The following is a 23,912-nucleotide window of genomic DNA, read 5'->3' on the forward strand; positions in this document are numbered from 1 at the left end:
TAAATTTATCAAAGAGTGAAGTTCCGCCACTAGAGTGAAATTCCGCAGCTCTCCATTCATTTCTATGGGATTTTGAAAGGCGTATTTATCAATGGGTGAAAGTGAAAGTTCAGCCTTTGATAAATACGCCTATAAAAATCCCATAGAAATGAATGGAGAGTGGCGGAATTTCACTCTAGTGGCGGAGCTTCACTATTAACTTCACTCTTTGATAAATATACCCCTAGGTCTCTAGCAGAGGATTATTATACTTTCATGTTTTCTTTTTATCAGCATCTCACAGTATTCAGTCAGTTACCCCTCTGTTTAGCAAACCCCACTTTCGACTTCCAGAACGTTCAGTCTACACCGCTGCTACTGGTTTATGGCATCTCCCGGCATCGCTTCCACAATCGGGAACAATGGCAAATACACAAGAAACATTATTGGAAAGTAAGAAGCTGTGACAATGCCGGAATTCCATGGGAGGAAACTATTATAGATGGATTATGGGTCTGCATACAATTGTTGTGCAATCATTGCATCTTTATCTAATTAGTTCCCCAAAGGACCCAAGGCCAAATTAGGTGCCATTATCCCTAAAACTGGTCCTATCTAGGAAAGACTTCATGTAAAATATATTTTTGCTTATAATGTGCTCTCGTCTGTTTCAATGAAATCCCACAAATTCAGTTGTTAACCACCAGGGTTGAGTGCATCACAAACTAGAATACACAATCCAGGACGCACGTGAACTAGGGTTGCCACCTGTCTGGTTTTGACCCGGACAGCCCGGTTTTTTTTTTTGCTCGGGTCAAAACTGCGGTTTTCCAAATTTGGAAAACCGGGCAGGATTCCCTGTGATTGACGGGGCGATCAGCCAATCGCCGACCATCACATCATAGCCCCGCCCCCGATGATCCGCCTGTGACATCATGGCCCCGCCCCCTCAACATCATAGTCCCACCCCCAGTCCGGAGTTTAACCAGAACAATGGTGACAACCCTAACATGCACCTTGGTGTCCTAGGGGTTATTTATCAAAGTCCAAATTTATCTCAATATTTTCTGCTACAGACTCCAGTCAAACCCACTCAGGTTTTTTACACTTATTTATTATAACATTTTCCCGAAAATTAGCTTTGTGGGAAAAAAAATCAAATTTTTGTGATTTTGTTGGATGTTTTCTCCGATTTTCAAAAAATTTTAGGATTTTTCATCCAATTTCTTGATTTTCATGAATTTTTTGGATTTTTCACCCGAAAACTTCAGGGTTTTGCACAAAACCCATCACACATCAAAAAATCATTGGGACTACTCCCATTGACTTATATGAACCTCGACAGGTCTGAGATGCCGGATTTTCAGATTTGGATTTTTCCATCCTCGGGATTTAATAAATTCCGAAAAATTCATGATTTTTTTAAAAGTCCGATTTTATAAAAAAAAAAAATCACAAATTTTTTGTGATTTTTGCATTTGGAGTTTACTAAATAACCCCCTAGTGTGGGGTTTTCCCTTCACATATCTTGGTATTTCTTAGGGAGGGAAACTCATTGCTACATTTTTAGTAGGGATGCACCGAATACACTTTTTTGGATTCGGCCGAACCCCCGAATCCTTCGCGAAAGATTCGGCCAAATACCGAACCAAATCCGAACCCTAATTTGCATATGCAAATTAGGGGTGGGAAGCGGAAATTTTTTTTACTTCCTTGTTTTCTGACAAAAAGACACGCAATTTCACTCCCAGCCCCTAATTTGCATATGCAAATTCGGTTCGGCCAGGCAGAAGGATTCGGCGGAATAAGAATCCTACTGAAAAAGGCCGAATCCTGAATCGAATCCTGGATTCAGTGCATCCCTATTTTTTAGGGTGTATTAAAAAAGGAAGCCTGTGTCCCCTTAATCCCTGTTGCATTAGTGAATATTATGGGGGTTATTTTTTAAAATCAGAATGCCAAAAACTCGAAAAAATGGGAGTTTTCATCAAATGAACATAAACTATTTATACAAATATGTCTAACCACATGGTGCAAGAAAATGGAAAGGAAACCCACGAACAATACAAGAGATACGGAACAAACTCTGGTGGACGATGGAGATGGAGAAACTCACAACATTAATGAAACAATCAAATAAGCAAATTTGAAGAAGTTTGGAATATATGGTCGTTCAGAGAAGGGTTGCTTCATACAATATCAGGATATTTGTAAATAATGTGAATATGTATCTGATTGACTATGTTTACGGAGCGGAACTGCCATTCTGTACCTGTTACATTATGACTTCTATATGGTTTAAAATACACCTGATTGTAACTTGCATGTAAAAATCAATAAATAATTAAAGAAAAGTTTGGTAAGATTTCTTTTATTTTAAAAAAAAAAATCAGATAAATTCGGATTTTGATAACCAACCCCCTATATGTTGGGAAATTTCCACAAGTCCGGGGAATGTGTCGCAGACGAAGGAACTTGGGTGTTCTAAAGCCGTGTAATGATTGGCCACTCAGTTAGTAATTAGAGGCATTGCCTTTAAACACTTTTGTTGTTTTATCCTGTTTTGCCATCTCAGAACAAGTGTGAAATATTTATAATTACTGGGCAATGTACAAGCTGGTGTTGGCAGCCATCACATTATAACTGAGCAGCGGTTTAAAAAAAACGAATTTTGGCCCAAAACCGTCAGTTTGTCTTGCACTCAATGTAGGAGCATCAGCTGCATTTGGCTCTTAGTGGCATTCTGGGGGTTGTCCGTCAGCAGCAGCTGGAGGTCTGCAAGTTGGATATCACTTTCATGCTGTACAAGAACTTTGCATTGCTACAAAAGAGTACTAGTCATTTTTGCACACTGAACAATTATTTTGACGTCCCACTCAGTGTCATAATTAGATATTACTGGGCCCTACAACAAGTTATTTTTAAGGCCCTCAAAATGTCCGATGCACTCCGACTCCGATGCACCACAACCTACCCAAATCCTCACTCTGAGATCCACCTCTAGCCCACAAACTGCTCCCTTTTAATTAGGCCAGGGATGTTATGAACTTTGCACACTGCCTCAGATTTCATGAATGATTCCTCATATAATTATTGGAGAGTAAGTAGCAAATATGATTTATTAATGGGCAAAGTATCTTGTGATTTTTTTAGCCCATGTTCATTCAAGATAAGGTCAACGTTTGTATCAAGCCACAAGTGAGCTTGTATTTAGTGTCCCCACACACACACACATACACACACATACACACACACACACACACACACACACAGACACACACACACACACACACACACACACATGGATGGTGGAATTCTGGGAGAAAAAAACACTATGTTGCATGCTAAAGGCCAGTTATGTCCATTTCTGTGCACTTTTCACGAACATCTGTAAGAGCAGTAGACAGTTAAAGAGGGGAGAAGTCATGATATTTGTATGTAAGGTACAGCTGCTGATGCTCTTCTTACTCATAATACATAGCAAGAGTCCACTTACCTTGAAACATCTATATAATGGACCGCTACCTAGATCTACTGAAGGGAAGTATCTTCTGTTCTATAAAGGTGGCCATACACAGGCAGATTAAAGCTACCGATGTCAGTCCTTTAGACTACTCTTAACTACTCTTAAGTGGAAGATTACCTTTTCTATATAGTATATTTATTTTATAGTGGCACATGGGGAAATTTTCACTTCACAGCACCAGGTGCTTGAAGGTGATTCCCATTCAAAGTGATTAAAGGGAAAAAAAATTCAAAATGGGAAAAAAATGGAAAAAAAAAATTCAAAATTAATCAGTTATGGGAAAAAAAAATTCAAAATGAATCAGTTAATAGTGCTGCTCCAGCAAAATTCTGCATTGAAATCCATTTCTCAAGCAAACAGTGATTCAGGAATGAAAAAAAAAAATAAAGGAAAAAAGAGCATTTGCAGAATCTTTAAAGGGATACTGTCATGGGAAAAAAATAATTCAAAATGAATCAGTTAATAGTACTGCCCCAGCAGATTTCTGCACTGAAATCCATTTCTTAAAAGAGTAAACAGATTTTTTTATATTCAATTTTGAAATCTGACATGGGGCTAGACATATTGTCAATTTCCCAGCTGCCCCAAGTCATGTGGCTTGTGCTTGTGCTCTGATAAACTTCAATCACTCTTTACTGCTGTACTGCAAGTTAGAGTGATATCACCCCCCTCCCTCCCCCCCCCCCCAGCAGCCAAACAAAAAAACAATGGGAAGGTAACCAGATAGCAGCTCCCTAACACAAGATAACAGCTGCCTGGTAGATCTAAGAACAGCACTCAATAGTAAAAACCCATGTCCCACTGAGACACATTCAGTTACATTGAGAAGGAAAAACAGCAGCCTGCCAGAAAGCATTTCTCTCCTAAAGTGCAGGCACAAGTCACATGACCAGGGGCAGCTGGGAAATTGACAAAATGTCTAGCCCCATGTCAGATTTCAAAATTGAATATAAAAAAATTTGTTTGCTCTTTTGAGAAATGGATTTCAGTGCAGAATTCTGCTGGAGTAGCACTATAAACTGATGCGTTTTGAAAAAAACATGTTTTCCAATGACAGGGTCCTTTTAAGGGTGATTTCAAGAGTTTCAACCTCCCATATGGTGAAAATGCATGGGAAAACAAATACTGTGTTCCCTTACTCTTAATCGTGGCAATCTGACTTAAAACACCAACCACTTGGTGCCTGAGTAACATTCTAACATGGACATTATTATCTCTTGTCAACAGCCATGGTTGGATTTTAATGAAGCCTCCCAAAATCAATCAATTTTCCTACAGCAAACAGAATGGGGATGGCATTGCATTTATGATGAGCCACTAGATGGCAGTATGTTAAATGGTATAAAATGTTTGCACCAATGTGTATCTAGTAGCTTGATAAAAGACGATTGTACGCCTGAAACGTCGCTGCTATTTGTTCATTCTGAAATAAGCCCTTTTGGAATAAAGGCCTTTTAAGAATTTACCTCAAGTGTGGTGCTGTCTGCTTATCGACATTGTGTTCACAGAACGGGTGGAAGTGGCCACCTTAGACTTGCACCTGCGTCCAATATACCCTATGGGTGAGTGCTGACTTCTAATCTCCAATTGCATTTATACAGCCAGGTATTATGGTGTTATTATAAATGAAACAAATACATTACCTATACTACATGTCTTCTGGGGGCATCGTATATACTGGATTGGCACTGTATTTATCAAGCCATGTATTCTGGGGTGTATGAAATGCAGACAAAGACAAGAGGGCCTTTGCACTTACCCATATCAATATATTTAGAACATCAAGACTTTTTTTGCATACAATTGTTGTCCTTATATTGCAATACATTCAAGCTGGCCAACTACATCAATGTCATCCCATATCTGTCCAGTCCTAAACTCACTATCATCTGATTATGTTGATATTGTAAGTGCAGAGGAAGCCTATGAGTAAGTGCCCATACAGGCACAAAATGCGTTAGGCTTATGCATGTCCTAATAAAGTCTTTTTAATTCATCAAAACTTGAGCTATTGCTTTACTTGGAGATGGATCTCATGCTACCTGGATTTTTGCAGAGGAACTTGTCTTTGTCTGTAAGTATTTTGTGGCTACACCCTCATTAAATCCCTGCCTAATGGCTCAAAGTTGTTGAGTGGTGAACACAACTTTCCCTTTTATTTGCTATCTATCTCTAGTATATTTTATATGAAACTGGGGCTGCAATTATCCTGCAAAATATAAAAAAAGGGTAGTTTACATGTATTTATCCTGCTATGAGTTCTGGAAATTACCCTGGTACAGGAATCTCGGTGGAAAATATCTTTAAATATCCTCCTCAAGCACAATAATCACTGTCCACCTATGTTAACTAATCTAGATTTAGTAAAATGGCAACCTGAAAAATATAGGACTGTTAGGAATGTCAAATAAATATAAAATAATTATAATTCCTTTTGGTGAAATTAATATATATATATATATATATACACCAATACCAGGGTTTCACCAAAATGCTGTGACTGGCCATCAGTTCTAGAATAGGTTCACCTAAAAAATAACTTTCAGTGATTTATTGACTCAACAAATATTAAAGTAACATGGAAACTTGTCTTAATAATTCTTACTTTTGTGCTTCGTGAATTTTCTCCCTCTTTCCATTCTGCCCAAATGTTTAAATGCCTTTACTGACCCTGTCAACGAGAAAGCAGATTGATTTTACCGCTAGATTCCTATAGTTATTATTTTTTGTGACTTTACGTCTATTCGTGCCCTATCCTATTCAATTTTCCAGTCTGTCAGGCTAATGTCTAGTCGTTAGGGTCAGCGACCCCCATCAATCATATTGCACGTTAAATTCCAGATGGACCAGTGAACAGAACAGAAAGTGATTCAGGAATGAAAAAAAAATAAAGGAAAAAAGAGCATTTGCAGAATCTTTAAAGGGATACTGTCATGGGAAAAAAAAAAATTTTCAAAATGAATCAGTTAATAGTGCTGCTCCAGCAGAATTCTGCACTGAAATCCATTTCTCAAAAGAGCAAACAGGTTTTTTTATATTCAATTTTGAAATCTGACATGGGGCTAGACATATTGTCAATTTCCCAGCTGCCCCAAGTCATGTGACTTGTGCTCTGATAAACTTCAATCACTCTTTACTGCTGTACTGCAAGTTGGAGTGATATCTACCCCCTCCCTTTTTCCCCCAGCAGCCAAACAAAAGAACAATGGGAAGGTAACCAGATAACAGCTCCCTAACACAAGATAACAGCTGCCTGGTAGATCTAAGAACAACACTCAATAGTAAAATCCAGGTCCCACTGAGACACATTCAGTTACATTGAGAAGGAAAAACAGCAGCCTGCCAAAAAAGCATTTCTCTCCTAAAGTGCAGGCACAAGTCACATGACCAGGGGCAGCTGGGAAATTGACAAAATGTCTAGCCCCATGTCAGATTTCAAAATTGAATATAAAAAATCTGTTTGCTCTTTTGAGAAATGGATTTCAGTGCAGAATTCTGCTGGAGCAGCACTATTAACTGATTCATTTTGAAAAAAAAATTTTTTCCCATGCCAGTATCCCTTTAACAATAACGCTACCCAATATATTTAATTTTAAGGCAAATTTACCTATACACTGAGCCTACTATAACACATTTGCAAAACTCAGACTCATCATCTTTTTTATGACTTTGCCATGAATGAGGCCAAGGGTTACTTGCTTGTTTTCTAATTAACGCTTCTCGCTCTTTAATCATCACCAAACCTTGCGCCTTTGTTCTCATTTGCAGAACATTTCGAAGTTAATACTTCAGTTGTCTAGTTACACTTTAACAAGATTTCCGCTACTGATAAATTTTTATGACAGCGATACTTACATATGTTTCATAATGTTACATTTCAAACCTCAGAATTTCACTCTTAAAAGGGACTAAATGGTGTAGCAAAGTGTAATAGTAGAACGTACGCTATAATTCGTGTTGAATCGTTGATAGTTATGGCTTTTCAGGAGATCCTTGAGTCTTTAGGAGGGATGGGACGTTACCAAGTAATTCATGTGGTTCTTCTTTCCCTTCCTGTGTTCATGTTGGCCAGTCACAATCTCATGCAGAACTTCACGGCTGCCACCCCGAGCCACCACTGTCGCATCAATGGGACATATGAGGAGACTAACTTCACGGGACCATGGCTTCGGGCCTTACTTCCCATGACACCTACAGGAGAATTTTCAAAGTGTCTCAGATATACCACACCTCAATATGAACTGCTTGAGAACAACCTTACCCAGAGTTATGATGACTTGGAGACAGAACCTTGTTTAGATGGTTGGGTCTATGATCATAGTGAGTTTGCTTCTACTATTATAACCCAGGTAAGAAACTTTCCCACTTGTTTCAATTTCTTGTCCTCCATTTCTCTGTTTGCTTTCTAAGGGGCCGATTCACTAACTTCGAGTGAAGGATTCGAAGTAAAAAAACTTCGAATTTCGAAGGTTTTTTTGGGCTACTTCGACCATCGAATGGGCTACTTCAACCTTCGACTACGACTTCGACTTCGAATCGAAGGGTTCGAAGTAAAAATCGTTCGACTATTCGATCATTCGATAGTTGAAGTACTGTCTCTTTAAAAAAAACTTCGACCCCCTAGTTCGGCATCTAAAAGCTACCGAAGTCAATGTTAGCCTATGGGGAAGGTCCCCATAGGCTTGGCTAACTTTTTTTGATCGAAGGATATTCTTTCGATCGTTGGATTTCAATCCTTCGATCGTTCGATCGTACTATCTGCGCTAAATCCTTCGACTTCGATATTCGAAGTCGAAGGATTTTAGTTCCTAGTCAAATATCGAGGTTTAATTAACCCTCGATATTCGACCCTTGATGAATCGGCCCCTAAATATCATATACATATATATCATCCCTGCTTGCTACTAACCTATAGCATGTATAAGGCATGGGCATAACCAACCCTTCTCTGAAATGTCCATTATTAATATTATCTCCCTATACAGTATAAATGTTATAGTCTACACCAGTGATCCCCAACCAGTAGCTCTTGAGCAACATGTTGCTCTTCAACCCCTTGGATGTTGCTCTCAGTGTCCTCAAACCAGGTGCAATTTTTGAATTCCAGGCTTGTAAGCAAGTTTTAATTGCATGAAAACTAATTATACTGCCAAGCAGAGCCTCCTGTAGGCTGCCAATCCACATAGGGGCTACCAAATAGCCAATCACAGCCCTTATTTGGCACCCTAAGGGACTTTTTTCATGCTTGTGTTGCTCCCCAACTCTTTTTACATTTGAATGTGGCTCAAGGGTAAAAAAGGTTGGTAACCCCTGGTCTACACTCTGGCTGGCAGTATTATTACTGCAGCTTCCACTCATATGCACAGTATAAAGGATATTTACAAAGAATATGTATGCAAACCAAATTGTTTAATAAAAACAACATTCAGAGAATGCCAACAAGGAATACATTTACATATTTAGTTCTTAGTATGTGCACAACCCTTATATATTTACCTTATATGAAAATTGATCTGTTCATAATATTAATGATATTACTAACTAATATAACCCTTTTTTGCAGTGGGACCTGGTCTGCAATCACCGCAGAATGAGACAGGTGGCTCAGTCCATTTACATGGCAGGGGTGCTGGTTGGTTCCATTTTGTTTGGTGGACTATCAGATAAGTACGTTTTACCTTATAAAAGAAAGCATTTCATTTGTCACATTATGAGAATTTTCGAATGCAAAGATGAGAATTATGAGGCAACTTGTCTGGGCTATTCAAGTCAAATACATTTTTTCCAAAACCTCAATAGAAGTTCTCCAACAGTCATTAGACCATTTTAATTCTCAAATTAAAGCTAGATCTCTCTCTCTTCTATAGGCCAGTGATCCCCAACCAGTTGCTCTCCAACCCCTTGAATGTTGCTCTCAGTGTCCTCAAAGCAGGTGCTTATTTTTGAATTCCAGGCTTGGAAGAAAGTCTTAATTGTATAAACATGAAGAATAGTGCCAAGTAGAGCCTCCTGTAGGCTGTCAGTCCACATAGGGGCTAAGAAATAACCAATTACTTATTTGGCACCCCAAGGGATTTTTTTCATGCCGGTGTTGCTCCCCAACTCTTTTTACATTTGAATGTGGCTCATGGGTAAAAAAACGTTGGGGACCCCTGCTACAGGCTATAGATGGTCAACTGGTTGATTGCATTTTAGTTTCAGTTTTTCATCAACAGTGATACCCTGAAGGCTAATAAGGTGGTACAACTATTGCCCACCTCTAGAACTACAACAGTACACTAGCATTAGCAAGACGGTTTAGACCAGACCAGAAGTAGCTTAATTGCAATCAATATTATCTCTACTCTGTGCTCACATGTCAAATTATGACCCCAAAAATTATGGCAAAAATTCGCTCATCACTAAAACACTGTTTTTCTGCACTTTGTCTGCTTGACAACCTTTGCTACATGGGTGACTTATGCCACACAAGAAGATCAATCATTTGAAAGTGTATAAATCTGTAGCTTATCATATTGCATACCCAATTAAATATATTTTACTACGATTAAATTCATATTGTAGTCACTCTGCCTTTATTTAATTCATATTAATTGCAAATCGCAAGTTATATTGGTGCTTAGAGAAACCTGTTGGACAGGAAATGAATCTAGGCATACGTTTCTGGGGGCAAATTCATCAAGGGTCGAATTTCGAGGGGTTAAATCCCTCGAAATTCGACTGGGGAATAGAATCGAATAGAATCAAATTCGGGCGAATTTACGAGCTGGCGAATAGTCGAATTGGCGAATATTCGCCAGGCGAATAGGCGCTCGATCGAATATTCGCTCGAAGGATCGAATGCCTTTTTATTCGACCAAAAACTTGGAAAACAAGCCTATGGGACTTTCCCATAGGCTTTTAAAGCAATTCGGTAGGTTTTAGGTGGCGAAGTAGGCAGTCGAAGTATTTTTAAAAGAGACAGTACTTCGACTATCGAATGGCGAATAGTCGCAACGTTTTTGCGCTCGATCTATTCGAATCATTCTACTCCAATTTACGCCAATTCGATAGTCGAGGAGCACAAAAAACTACTGGAAATTCAAAGTTTTTTTTACTTCGAATCCTTCACTCGAGCTTGGTGAATTGGCCCCTAAATCATCCAAAAACAGTTTGGTCAAATATTGAACCAATTGTGAATTTTAATTTGCAATGTGTGCATCAGGCACTATATATATAAAGTATATATAGTGAATAAAGTACCCCCTCTTGTAAAATATAAGGATATTATAAGTTACCGAGGAGTTTCATGACCATATAAAAACACGAGGCCGAAGGCCGAGGTAACTTCTAATATCCTCATATTTTGCAACAGGGGGTACTTTATTTATTATAATACACAAATTTCAGTGAGTCATGTGACAGAAATGACATCAGAACTCACCGTCTATAATTGATGACATCAGAACTCACCGTTTATAAGGATATAATTTACAAGATATTCAAGGCTTTTGTGTATTATATATATATATATACAAGGAATTGAACTCTGGTCTCACAATAAATTAATATTTGAATTCCTCCGAAGGTTTGGACGTAGGCCACTGAATATTTGGTCAAACCTACAGATGTTTGTGACTGGGATTTGTGCAGCCTTCTCTCCAAATTACATCTGGTATTGTATCTTCCGCTTCCTGACAGGAGTAGCGTTCTCTGGAATTGTGCTGAACTCCTACTCTTTGAGTAAGTGGTCTCCTCAAATGGGTCTCGGGCAGCAGCAGCTCATAAAATATGGACATTCTCAATACAGGATAAAATGTAAGAAGGAAGTACAAGTCCAAATGGAGTCTTGGGTGGTCCCGTCTTTCAGACTACAACTCCCATTATCCTCAACTAAGCCAGACTGGTGGTAATAGACTCACAGGCAATTTCCCTGCCGCCATTTAGTTGGGTGGAGGAAAATGCACAATAATATAATTGACTTAATTTTGGAGGATGGGTTATAAGAAAACATAGCAAAGACTATGGGAAGTGGGTGGATGAATTTGTGTTGCTGAAATATTATGAAATATGGCTATATAAATGAATGCACATTATATTTCTTTCTAGCTGTAGAGTGGATCCCCACAGGTAACCGAGCTTTCACTAGTACTGCCACTGGGTACTGTTACACCATGGGACAGCTGGTCTTGGTGGGACTAGCGTTCATAATTAGAGACTGGCAATGGCTCCAACTGGCAGCTTCAATTCCTTTCTTCTTCTACTTTTTGTATTCATGGTAAGATATGTTTTAGTCTTCTACTCTTTATATATATATATATATATATATATATATATATATATATATATATATATAGATATATATATATATATAGATATAGATATATTCTAATGATTTTAACACATTCACTAGCACTTTTTAATATGCCTTAGGGCATCCATAAGATATTTATTTGGCCGAATGGCACTTTCTTATTGTGTCCAAATAGAGGCACCAATATTTAAGCTGGATGATTTCCAGCAATACGAGAGTTAAATTGCACATGTTCACACTATGTGGGAGGTGGTTATTTAAGGGTTTACTACTGTATATATTTTCACCAATAGGGACCGAAATGTCGGTTTTACAGTTTTACATGCAACACAATATATTGATTTTTTGATGCAAAAAGACCCCTCTCTCTCTCTCTCTCTCTCTCTCTCTCTCTCTCTCTCTCTCTCTCTCTCTCTCTCTCTCTCTCTAGATATATAGAATATAAAGCAGATTTTATTGGATTGCGGCACTAACAGGAACTTTATTCAAAAACAAAAAATCTTTATTGCGCTCAACGTTTCGATTCCTCACAGGGACCTTCGTCAGGAAAATACTGCTGTATTCTCCTGGCGAAGGTCCCTGTGGGGGATCAAAATGTTGAGCCCAATAAAGATTTTTTGTTTTTGAATAAAGTTCCTGTGAGTGTCTCAATCTGCTTTGTATTCTATATAATTTATATATATATATATTATAGATATATATTCCCATGTAAGGGTTACTAAGGGTCCCTTACCATTAATCCAGGCATAATTGACAGAGCACTAAGAGGGCAAAATGATGGTTCTAGGGTAGGGTACATGCACTTACCTGCTGATGGCCTTTGCAGTCTGCATTCTGCATCTTGTACCCGATTAAAAACCCACTGTACATCAGCCCTCTACTGAATACCTGTCCTGAATGAGTGTAAGGAACAGGGCTCTGTAGTACCTTGAATAATGCACATGCTAGAGGGTGACCCAAAGGGATACCCATGTGATTAAACCTGCCTGCCCCTCATGAATACAAAGCTCTATCCTAGAATCCAATGGCCTATGACTAGGGTTGCCACCTTTTCTAGAAAAAAATACCGGCCTTCCTATATATTTATCTTTTTTCCCTATTAACAACATTGGGATCAACCATAATTTTTACCGGCCAGGGTGGAAACCCTACCTATGACAGGGGCGCCCAAAAGGTAGATCGGGATTTACCAGTAGACCTTTAGCTGGTGATCAGTAGATCTTAAGACTAACAATGCTTTTATGGATGTAGATCATAATGGGAAATCATGACTATAAGTAGACCTCGCATTAGTAAAGTATGGGCACTTCTGGCCTATGAGCTCTGTACCTGTTTTTTGTCACTATTTCCAACTCTTTAAAAGGCAATGCAGTTATAATTAACCAGTCCTTCCGCCATCTTTGCAATAGGTGGATCCCAGAATCTGGCCGTTGGCTTGTTCTTTCTGGAAAACCTGAAGTTGCCTGTAAAGCCCTGAAGAAAGTTGCTCAGATTAATGGAAAGAAAGAGGCAGGCGAAAAGCTCACAGTGGAGGTATATATTGATTTATATAGACTATTGTGTGTGTTGGTTTGACAGTCAATCACTGTCATTGCTGTAAATGTTCTGCCACAATTCTCAAAGCACACACAAGGGATTTTGGGACAAGTTCTGCTACAGACTCCATTCTTGTATGTCAATCAAATAGGGTGCATGGGTCTGAGTGTTGGCTATGCATATAGGCTAAATGAGAATATATTGAATTATAGGCAACTTTGTTTGCTTCATCACATGGAAGATAAAGAAGTCATTATATACCAGGACATAAGCAAATGTATGCTTCTCCAAAGCTCAGGGGAATGTATCTTCATCACCGATAGATCTTCCCAACCCAACAGAGCCAGGAAATATCCATACTGCTCATAACTGTCTTTACTAGTAACTAAAGGGCCTCATTCAAATTTGTGAAATTGTCACATTTTTTTCTAATTTGAATAAATTTGAAATTTCACAAGACTTAAATGTTATCTTATTTATAAAAAAAGCCAATTGAATTAAATTAAAATTTGAAGACACTGAATTTATAGTCTAGTCATTCTTTTGAACGGGTCTACAAACTTTTGAAATTTTTTTTTTGAAAGATTAAAAAATGTCTAATCTCTAAATCTCCAAGGCCTTGGAGAACTCCCATGTGTTGGTTGTTGACACAATGTGATTGTGAGAGATGGAGTTAAAGCCTATTATAATGGTCAAGCAACACTTCAGACCAATAATCATAGTGACATTTAAGTCAACAGGGTTGAAAGGAAATCCAAGAGGAACACAGTTCAAAAATATCCGGGTAAAGGTTGTTACCTAAATTGTAATGATCAGTAAACGTTTTGAAATTGCACCTGGACGGTCCCTTTAACAAGCAGCCAGATTTGGAGGCTCACGTCCCAGGCTTGTCCCTAGAAACCAGTGGTTATTTTAGAAATCTTGACTAAAGCCTGTAATTCTTGGCATATGTCAGAGGTTGGTCCCAGCCAGTAAGGTTCATGGATACAATCACCTGCTCTAGGGTTTTCTATTTTTTACTCAACTCATTAAGGCAGTGATCCCCAACCAGTAGCTCATGAGCAACATGTTGCTCTCCAACCCCTTGGATGTTGCGCCCAGTGGCCTTAAAGCATGAGCTTATTTTTGAATTCCAGGCTTGGAGGCAAGTTTTGGTTGCATAAAAACCAGGTGTCCTGCCAAACAGAGCCTCCTGTAGGCTTCCAGTCCACATAGGGGCTACCAAATAGCCAATCACAGCCCTTATTTGGCACCCCAGGAACTTGTTTCATGCTTGTGTTGCTCCCCAACTCTTTTTACACCTGAATGTTGCTCACGGGTGAAAAGGGTTGGGGATCCCTACATTAAGGTATAATTTGATAATAAAATATGAGCTAATCTCACTTTGTCACCCATTGGATAATAATGTGAATTTTAATAATAGTTATAGTTTGCCCCTACACATCAGCCTCCTCATTTCAATCTTGTAACCCTAAACCCTATTGTGACCTGCTCTGATCCACCTTCTCCTCCTTAGCCAAGTTTAATTGCATTAGATCATTTCCCGTTGAAATAAAACTGTTGATTTGAAAACTGATGTATTTATTAATCACAGACCTGAAAAACTGTATTTCAATGATGTGTTGACAATTAATAATAAAATATTTTTGATATTTTTACCAGCAGTAAATCAACTATGTTGATGTTTTTTCCTATCCAGATCCTGAAGTCGAGCATGCAGAGAGAAATCAACGCTTCCCATAACTCTACTTATTCTGCGTTGGACTTGGTTCGAACCCCTGTAGTTCGACGAATATCCTTTTGTATTTCATGTACTTGGTAGGTTCACACTCTCCATTTACTAACAATCGAATTTCAATTTTTTTTCCAGGAACCTCAAAATTTTCACGGTGTTCTCATTTTTAAAAAGCTCTAAAAAAAATTCAAAATTTATCAAGTCTAAAAACAACACAAACCCCTAATAAAAAAAACTTCACCAGGTTAAAGTTGTCAACGTCCTATTGAATGGGAGCTGCTTTGATCTTATTGGACCAATTTGAAATCAATTCGGACTTTTAGAAGTTTTCTGATTTTCTTTTTGCTAGGAATTGCCCGAAAAACTCAAATTTTTGAGATATCTTTTAGCACATAGTTCAGGGATTTTTTTTTTATTCGTACTTTTTATAATCATAACTTTCAATAAATTTCACGCCAATCGTGGTTTAGAGTTTGTGAGTTTAGTCGTGGTTTCATACCGACCTTCAATAAATATGCTTGTTTCTTTCCCATTTATTGCTTCTTTTAGGTTCTCAACCAGCTTTGCCTACTATGGGCTGGCACTGGACCTGCAGAGTTTTGGAGTCAGTATCTATATAATCCAGATCATTTTTGGAACTGTTGACATCCCGGCAAAATTTATCTCCTATTTTATCACGACTTATGTTGGGAGACGTGTCTCACAAGCAATCACACTAATCCTGGCCGGTATTGCCATCTTAGTCAATATATCTGTACCTCAAGGTAAGGAAATGGTTACTTAGTACCAAATTCAATCAACACATATTGAATAAAAATATTGGGCTACTAGGTACAGGTATGGGATCTGTTATCCAGAATGCTCGGGACCTGGTGCTTTCCAGATAATGGATCTTTCTGTAATTTGAATCTTCATACCTTAAAGGAGAAGGAAAGTCCTCTTGCACTTGGGGGTGCCAAATGTTAGGCAGCCCAAGTGATTGTATTGACTTACCTGAAACCCCAGGTTGGTGCTCCTATCAGCAGAAAACTGCACCGGCCCGAGGTTATACCAGTGAGCACCACGGAGCAATCCGCTTCTGTCTTCTTTCTTCAAATTGCTCCCGGGGTAGACGCACGCGCAGTAGAACGAAATAGCGACTTTTTAGTTAAAGTTCGGCTTTTCATTCTACACAGCCGCGTGAAGACAGAGGAAGGCGGAAAAAGGAGCGTTCTGTGGTGCTCGCTATGATATATGCCTTACATTTGGCACCCCAAGTGCAAGACGACTTTCCTTCCCCTTTAAGTCTACTTTATAATCATTTAGAAATCATTTAAACATGAAATAAACCCAATAGCCTTACTATTTAATTTCCAGGAAAAATTAATTATTTCTTAGTTTGGATCAAATACAAGGTACTGTTTTATTATTAAAGAGAAAAAGAAAATTATTTTTGAAAATTATTATAATTTATTATTTGGATTAAATGGAGACCATGGGAGACGACCTTACTGTAATCCAGAGCTTTCTGGATGACGGTTTTCCGGGTTAACGGGTCCCATACCTGTACAAAACCGTTTATGGAAGAAAAACGTAACTGGAACCACAAAGCCAGGATCAGATTCCTGAATTTAAATCAATAATGGGGAAAAGAGACTGTCCTATGAAGGTGATAAAATCAACACCATCCCCAATTCATATTTAGAAATGGCCGTTTATGTAGAGAACCATTCGGAGTCAGTTTTACAAGAAATAAGCTCACAAAGTTGCCGGTAAGTCTAATGCTTTGCTGCGCATATATATTATTTTATTATTTGGACTTGAGCTTGTGCTGTGTTTCTTCTGCCATGAAACATTAACCAATGATCCAGCTTCATTCCCATTATATACGTGTGCATATACTTCTTCAATTTCTTTATATTAGAGACAATTTTTTTCCTCCCTAGACTTTCAAACAGTGCGGACCGCAATGGCTGTTTTTGGAAAAGGATGTCTAGCTGCTTCATTCAACTGTCTGTACCTATACACAGGAGAGTTGTACCCAACAGTGATCAGGTACAAACGCTTTCTGTTCATTAGCCTGAGGTTACAGGTGGTAAGTGAATGTTCTCAGCCACAATCGATTGCTGCTCGGGGAGTCACGGCTACGGCCTGCTGTGTAGTACAAGGCCAACTCTCAATTCCTTTACTTATTACTTATCAGAGGGAATGCAAAACCTGATACATTGCAAAGATAGACATGCAATTCTGTCACATCACTACGGCTAACTAACTTGATCCAACAGTTACATTCGTTTGGAGAATATATTTTACCCAAAGATCTGAATCTCAACAAATGTTGTATATTTACAGCCGTAGAAGCCACTGTGGAACATGGGCACTAAATAAACTCAATTAGTACATCACTAAACTCAATAGTTCACCTGCTTCATAAAGAAACAAATTCTAAACTACAGGAAGATTTTAAAAATTCTGTGATCTAAATAAGGTCACTTATTACACACACTGACAATATTACTCCTTCAATATGATTTCATTGACCTAAAGAATTTATTATGAGATACAAATACCATGAAACCTCCTGGTGGTCCTAAGTGTCAGTGGGTCGTACTGCTCCCGACCATTTGGCCTGTTTCGTGGCCATTCCCTATTTCTATATGGCAACAAAGAGGCTAAATAGATGGAAGAACAGAAGGCTGTATATGTAAAGAAAAGAGACTATGACAATAAAGAGGTTGAGCATGAGCAAGAAGAGATGGCTGGAAAGTTGGCTTATGGTCTAGGGCAGTGATCCCCAACCAGTAGCTCATGAGTAACATGTTGCTCTCCTACCCCTTGGATGTTGCTCTCAGTGGCCTCAAAACAGGAGCTTATTTTTGAATTCCAGGCTTGGAAGAAAGTTTTAATTGCATAAAAACTAAGTATCAAAAATAGGTGCTTGTTTTTGAATTTTTGGCTTGGAGGCAAGTTTTAGTTGTATAAAAACCAGGTGCACTGCCAAACATAGCCACAATGTAGGTTGACAATCCACATAGGGGCTACTAAATGGCCAATCACAGTTTTTGGCACCCCAGGAACAATTTTCATGCTAGTGTTGCTCCCCAACTCCTTTTACTTCTGAATGTTGCTCACAGGTTCAAAAGGTTGGGGATCCTTGTGCTAGAACAAGGGTCCCCAACCTTTTTTACCCGTGAGAACCATTAAAAAATAAACAGTTGGGGAGCAACACAGGCATGCAAAAAGTTCCTGGGGTGCCAAATCAGGGCTGTGATTGGCTATTTGGTGGCCCCTATGTGGACTGGTAGCCTACAGGAGGCTCTGTTTGGCATTTTGGTTATTATGCAACCAATAGTTGCCTCCAGGAATTGAAAAACAAGCTCCCGCTTTGAGGCCACTGGGAGCAACATCCAAGGGGTTGGAGAGTAACATGTTACTCATGAGCTACTGGTTTGGGATCACTGTACTAGAACAATAACACTGGGCATGATTCCTAGTCTACCTTGTGCGTTAGGCTTTAGTTGCCTGTTTGAAGAGGAACTTAACCAATGCTCTCCGGAATAGTCCAATAGAATGTAAATACATCTTCTGGCTTTCCAAATACAAAATGTACTCTATTGTTATGTCTATCACTAGTATTTCTTATAATGTGAACGATGTGCTCTGTCTGTTGAATGTTATTCGAATGATGGTCACCTTCCTGTGAAATACATTTTTAAAAGTTCACCCTGAAAATGTTAGAATCCTTAAGGATTGCAGAATGGGGGAGACTATGTAATTTATATATTGTATCTGTGCCTTAGACTGTTTTCCCATTATCTTTATTACTGTTGCAGGCAGACAGGCATGGGACTGGGTGCAATGATGGCTCGACTTGGAGGAATTATTGCTCCTCTTGCTCAAATGACTGGGGACATCTACCACTCCCTCCCGCTCATTATCTTTGGCTGTCTACCCATACTGTCTGGAATTGCTGGCTGTTTTTTGCCAGAGACTCTTGGGGTCCCTCTTCCGGAGACTATAGAAGAGGTGGAAAGGTCAGAAGAATTTCTCTTTTTTAATTTAAAAAAAATACACGCTTCTTATTATATGCTCTATCGTTTTAATGAGATATTGGAACTGCCTTTAATTATACTGCAACATTTTTTAGCTTAGCTTTGGAAGTGATATATATATATATACAATGGATGGAGAAATAACAGGGCGCCAGTCCAGACCTGAGTCTTCTCCCACCATTTCCCTTCCAATTGTCAGAAATGAGCTCAACTGTCAGTGTCCAATGGAACCAAGGAAGGTAGTAGAACATGGCTAAGTAGTCTAGAGTCATTCCCACCATGGAGCATGTCAGTTTAAAAATAGGAAAGACTAGGTGGGACATTCACTAAGATTCGTAGTTGCGCTGGCGTCCGCTTCGCCGCACTTCACCAGGCGTATTTTCGCTAGTGCTCCGCAAATTCACTAAAATCCAAGGTTGGGAAGTTGCGCTAGCGTTAATTCGCCAAGCGAAGCGAAGTTACGCTAGCGATGGTTAATTTGCATACGGCGCCCAATTCAATTTCCAAGGGAAGTATTCGTAGCAGAACTACACAAGCCTGGGAAACCCTTTTAAAACATCAAATAAAATGTTTATTTTGCCCTACACATGTGCCCACTGTATAGTTAGGTTGCCATGAGTTAGGAAATGTAGGGGGGTAGGAGGGGAGCTCCAAAAATTTTTTCGATCGTTTTCAGCCTATCACCCATAATAAAGAAAAAACGCCAGCGTTTTTTGGGACTTAGAAAAAATTTGAACTTTTTTTGAAGCAATCCCTATCTACTCTATTGCAAATTTGTGTAGTTACGTCTGTTGCGCAAATTCGCCAGGCGTAAGGGTGCGAAGTAACACTAGCGAATTTACGCCAGCGTCCGTTGGTGAATTTGCAAAGTAACGAAAATGCCCAACGCTACCGAATTCACGCTAGCGTTAGGCGCTTCGGCGCTTAGTGAATTTACCCCTAGGAATGACCTGACCGCCATGACTGGGGAGACTTTTTTTGCAGAAAATAATAGAACATATATATATATATATATATATAAGGTATTGTGGGAATGGGCATCTTGGCTGGAGGAGAGTCAAGAAATAGCAATGGAAAGACAGATATGCTTTCAGTTACATTCGTAACTAGTCGACTACGACTACGACTTAGAATCAAAGGATTCGAACTAAAAATCGTTTGACTATTCGACCATTCGATAGTCGAAGTACTGTTTCTTTAAAAAAAACTTTGACCCCCTAGTTCGCCATCTAAAAGCTACCGAAGTCAATGTTAGCCTATGGGGAAGGTCCACATAGGCTTGGCTAACTTTTTTTGATCGAAGGATATTCCTTCGATCGTTGGATTAAAATCCTTTGAATCGTTCGATTCGAAGGATTTAATCGTTCGATCGAAGGAATAATCCTTCGATCGTTCGATCGTACTATCTGCGCTAAATCCTTCGACTTCGATATTCGAAGTCGAAGGATTTTAGTTCCTAGACGAATATCGAGGGTTAATTAACCCTCGATATTCGACCCATAGTGAATCAGCCCCTTAGAATCCTAATTGATCTATATTTGCTTTGGACTTATACCATTATGCAGAATTGTATTTTTTTTTTGTATTTTGGTAAGTTCCCATTTAATTCCAGCAATTAACTCTATTTCCCTTCTGTATTTAGTCCCGATAAGCAACAAAAAGATGTCAATGTCAGCGCAAAGATTCCTCTGAAAGAAACAGAGTTGTACAATATGAAAACTGAAGTTTGAAAATGGATTCCCCGCGTCTCCTCAAAGTAGGAGGCCACAAAGCACAACAGGGAGAACCACAGGAGCTTCCATTCTAATACTGAATTCCTCTGTGAGCTACACAGCGTTGCAGTATTACTTATACTACTACCCGGTTCTGTAAAGAGATACTTGCCATCAGGATTAAAATGCAGCTTGATTGATACGTGGGGAAAATCGGCCTCATACTGAGAACTAATAGCAGAGACTAATAAAATATATATCTGCAACGAACCCGTCAACCTGGTAGGAAATAAACATTATTACAGGCATGGGACCTGTTATCCAGAATGCCCAGATAAGGGATCTTTCTGTAGTTTGGACATCATACCTTTAAAAATAAAAATTTCTATAGATAGTATTATTATTATAATAGATAAGCTCTAGAAACCTATTGAGAATGGCAGCTAAGAATAAACTGCCACCAGGGACACTGTTTCAATCCAACCATTATATTTAACCTCGGCATGGCCTAAACAGAAATATAAGCAATAAATAAAAATAAAATACGATTACTAGGCGCACCGTGTGTTTTCTCTCTGAATTACTGAAGCCGGGAAGTATTCTCACCCGCACACTTACCCTCAGCTCCATGTCCTGCACCGATTCTCAATCCTGGCTACTGTTTGGGCTTTAGTGGCTCTTTATTCTGTTCTTGGGGTTGTTCACCTTTAGTTTAACTGTTAGTATGATGTAGAGAGGGATATTCTGAGACAATTTGCAATTGGTTTTCATTTTTTATTATTTGTGGTTTTTGACTTGTTTAGCTTTTTATTCAGCAGCTCTCCAGTTTGCTGTCTCAGCCATCGGGTTACTATGGTCCAAATGACCCCACCAATTGACTCCAAATAGGTTCTAGGAGGTCGCCCATAGGCTAAAACAGCAATTCGACAGGTTTTAGATGGCGAATGGTTGAAGTCGAATTTTTAAAGAGACAGTACATGATAAAGTTTGATATTCACATTTTTTTCAAATTCGAATCAGATTTAGACTATTCCCTAGTCGAAGTACACAAAAAATAGGCTCAAATTCGATTTTCAATTTGAATTTTCACTTCGACCTTTGATAAATCTGCCTCTAAAAGTTTTGCCCATTCCTCATATCATTTCCATGCTCATAGTTAATTAAAACAGGAAATTTACTTGACCCTCGTGTCAATATATGTTTTTTCAAATAGCAATAGTCCTGTGTAAGGGAACATTAAAGGGATACTGTCATGGGAAAACATGTTTTTTTCCAAAACACATCAGTTAATAGTGCTGCTCTATCAGAATTCAGCACTGAAATCCGTTTCTCAAAAGAGCAAACAGATTTTTTTATATTCAATTTTGAAATCTGACATGGGGCTAGACATATTGTCTGTTTCCCAGCTGCCCCCAGTCATGTGACTTGTGCTCTGATAAACTTCAAACACTCTTTACTGCTGTACTGCAAGTTGGACTGATATCAACCCCCCCCCCCCCAGCAGTCTAACAACAGAACAATGGGAAGGTAACCAGATAGCAGCTCCCTAACACAAGATAACAGCTGCCTGGTAGATCTAAGAACAGCACTCAATAGTAAAATCCAGGTCCCACTGAGACTGATTCAGTCACATTAAGTAGGAGAGATAACAGCCTGCCAGAAAGTAGTTCCATCCTAAAGTGCAGGCACAAGTCACATGACTGGGGGCAGCTGGGAAACTGACAATATGTCTAGCCCTATGTCAGATTTCAAAATGAAATATAAAAAAATCTGTTTGCTCTTTTGAGAAATGGATTTCAGTGCAGAATTCTGCTGGAGCAGCGCTATTAACTGATGCGTTTTGGAAAAAAACATGATTTCCCATGGCAGTATCCCTTTAATGAAGAATAAACCCTGCACATAAAGGCAGAGCCGTGTAATATTGCAGCCAAGCTTTCCATTTCCGTGTAGAAACAGTGATACTCTGAGCACACACATCAGTGAGCACTACCAACAAGTTTTATTTGCCCGGCCAGAAAAAACAATTAGTAGCCCCTGCGAAACAGCAATAGTGTCGACTTATCTGCAGAGATTTCCTGTAAAAAAAGGGAGAGGGCGGGAGAGAGTGGAAGTAAAACATAAATCATGTCCAGCCTGGGAATCTCAATCTGTTTGCTGAACTACAGCTCTCAGCATCCCCTGAACCAGCTACGTGTTGCATTTGTATTTTATCTACAGCTAAAGGTTTAATATCCCGCTGTATATGTGGACAATTGCTGTTAAATTAGTATAAAACGCTGCTTGTATTTACCTCCAAACGAGTCCCAGTTTGGTTGAGAGCCCGGGGCAAATACCCCCTCCACTTTACCCTAAACAGATTTGAGAGGGATAACTGATCAAATAAGTAGAAGCAAATCCTCAAGTTTCACTGTGCAGCCCTCAGATTCCTTTTCCATAGTGGTACCATGTAAGTAAGACAGAACAGAGAGCCTTACTATATAGTAAATAAAGTACCCCCTATTATAAAATATAAGGATATTATAAGTCACGAAGGCTGATTGCTTTCATACAGGTCATGGAACTCCAAGGTTACTTCTAATATCCCTTATATTTTGCAACAATGGGGACTTTATTTATTATATTACACAAGTTTTAGTGAGTCATGTGACAAAAATGACATCACTACTCATCGTTTATAACTGATGACATCACCACTCATCGTTTATAACTGATGACATCACTACTCATCGTTTATAACTGATGATATCACTACTCATCGTTTATAACTCATGACATCATCACTACTCATCGTTTATAACTGATGACATCATCACTAGTCACCGTTTATATAGTGAATAAAGTACCCCCTCTTGTAAATTATAATGATATTATACGTTACCGAGCAGTTTCATGACCATATAAGTATAGTGAGTCTTATGACAGAAATGACCTCACTACTCACCATTTATAACTGATGACATCAGAACTCACCATTTATAAGGCTTTTGTGTATTATAATACCATTTATCTCCAATACTCCCCCATCCCCATGCTTTGTATGTTAATCCAAAGGAAAGACAAACACAATTGACAACTTCCCCCTTCCAAAATCTACAATGTG

The 23,912-nt window shown here is 38.9% G+C and overlaps 1 protein-coding gene across 1 annotated transcript; it reads left to right on the plus strand.

The window, feature by feature from the left end:
* Nucleotides 1-7,392: 7,392 nt before the first annotated feature.
* slc22a6.S (solute carrier family 22 (organic anion transporter), member 6 S homeolog) lies at nucleotides 7,393-21,344 on the plus strand. The gene is given in 10 exon segments (NM_001094194.1): nucleotides 7,393-7,854; nucleotides 9,069-9,172; nucleotides 11,073-11,227; nucleotides 11,594-11,762; nucleotides 13,208-13,331; nucleotides 15,034-15,152; nucleotides 15,619-15,833; nucleotides 16,995-17,103; nucleotides 18,882-19,082; nucleotides 20,743-21,344. Coding segments are annotated over 10 exon segments (1,659 nt in total). The 5' UTR covers nucleotides 7,393-7,479; the 3' UTR covers nucleotides 20,831-21,344.
* Nucleotides 21,345-23,912: the final 2,568 nt, after the last annotated feature.

The sequence above is a fragment of the Xenopus laevis genome, chromosome 4S, assembly GCF_017654675.1.
Source record: "Xenopus laevis strain J_2021 chromosome 4S, Xenopus_laevis_v10.1, whole genome shotgun sequence".
NCBI lineage: Eukaryota > Metazoa > Chordata > Amphibia > Anura > Pipidae > Xenopus > Xenopus laevis.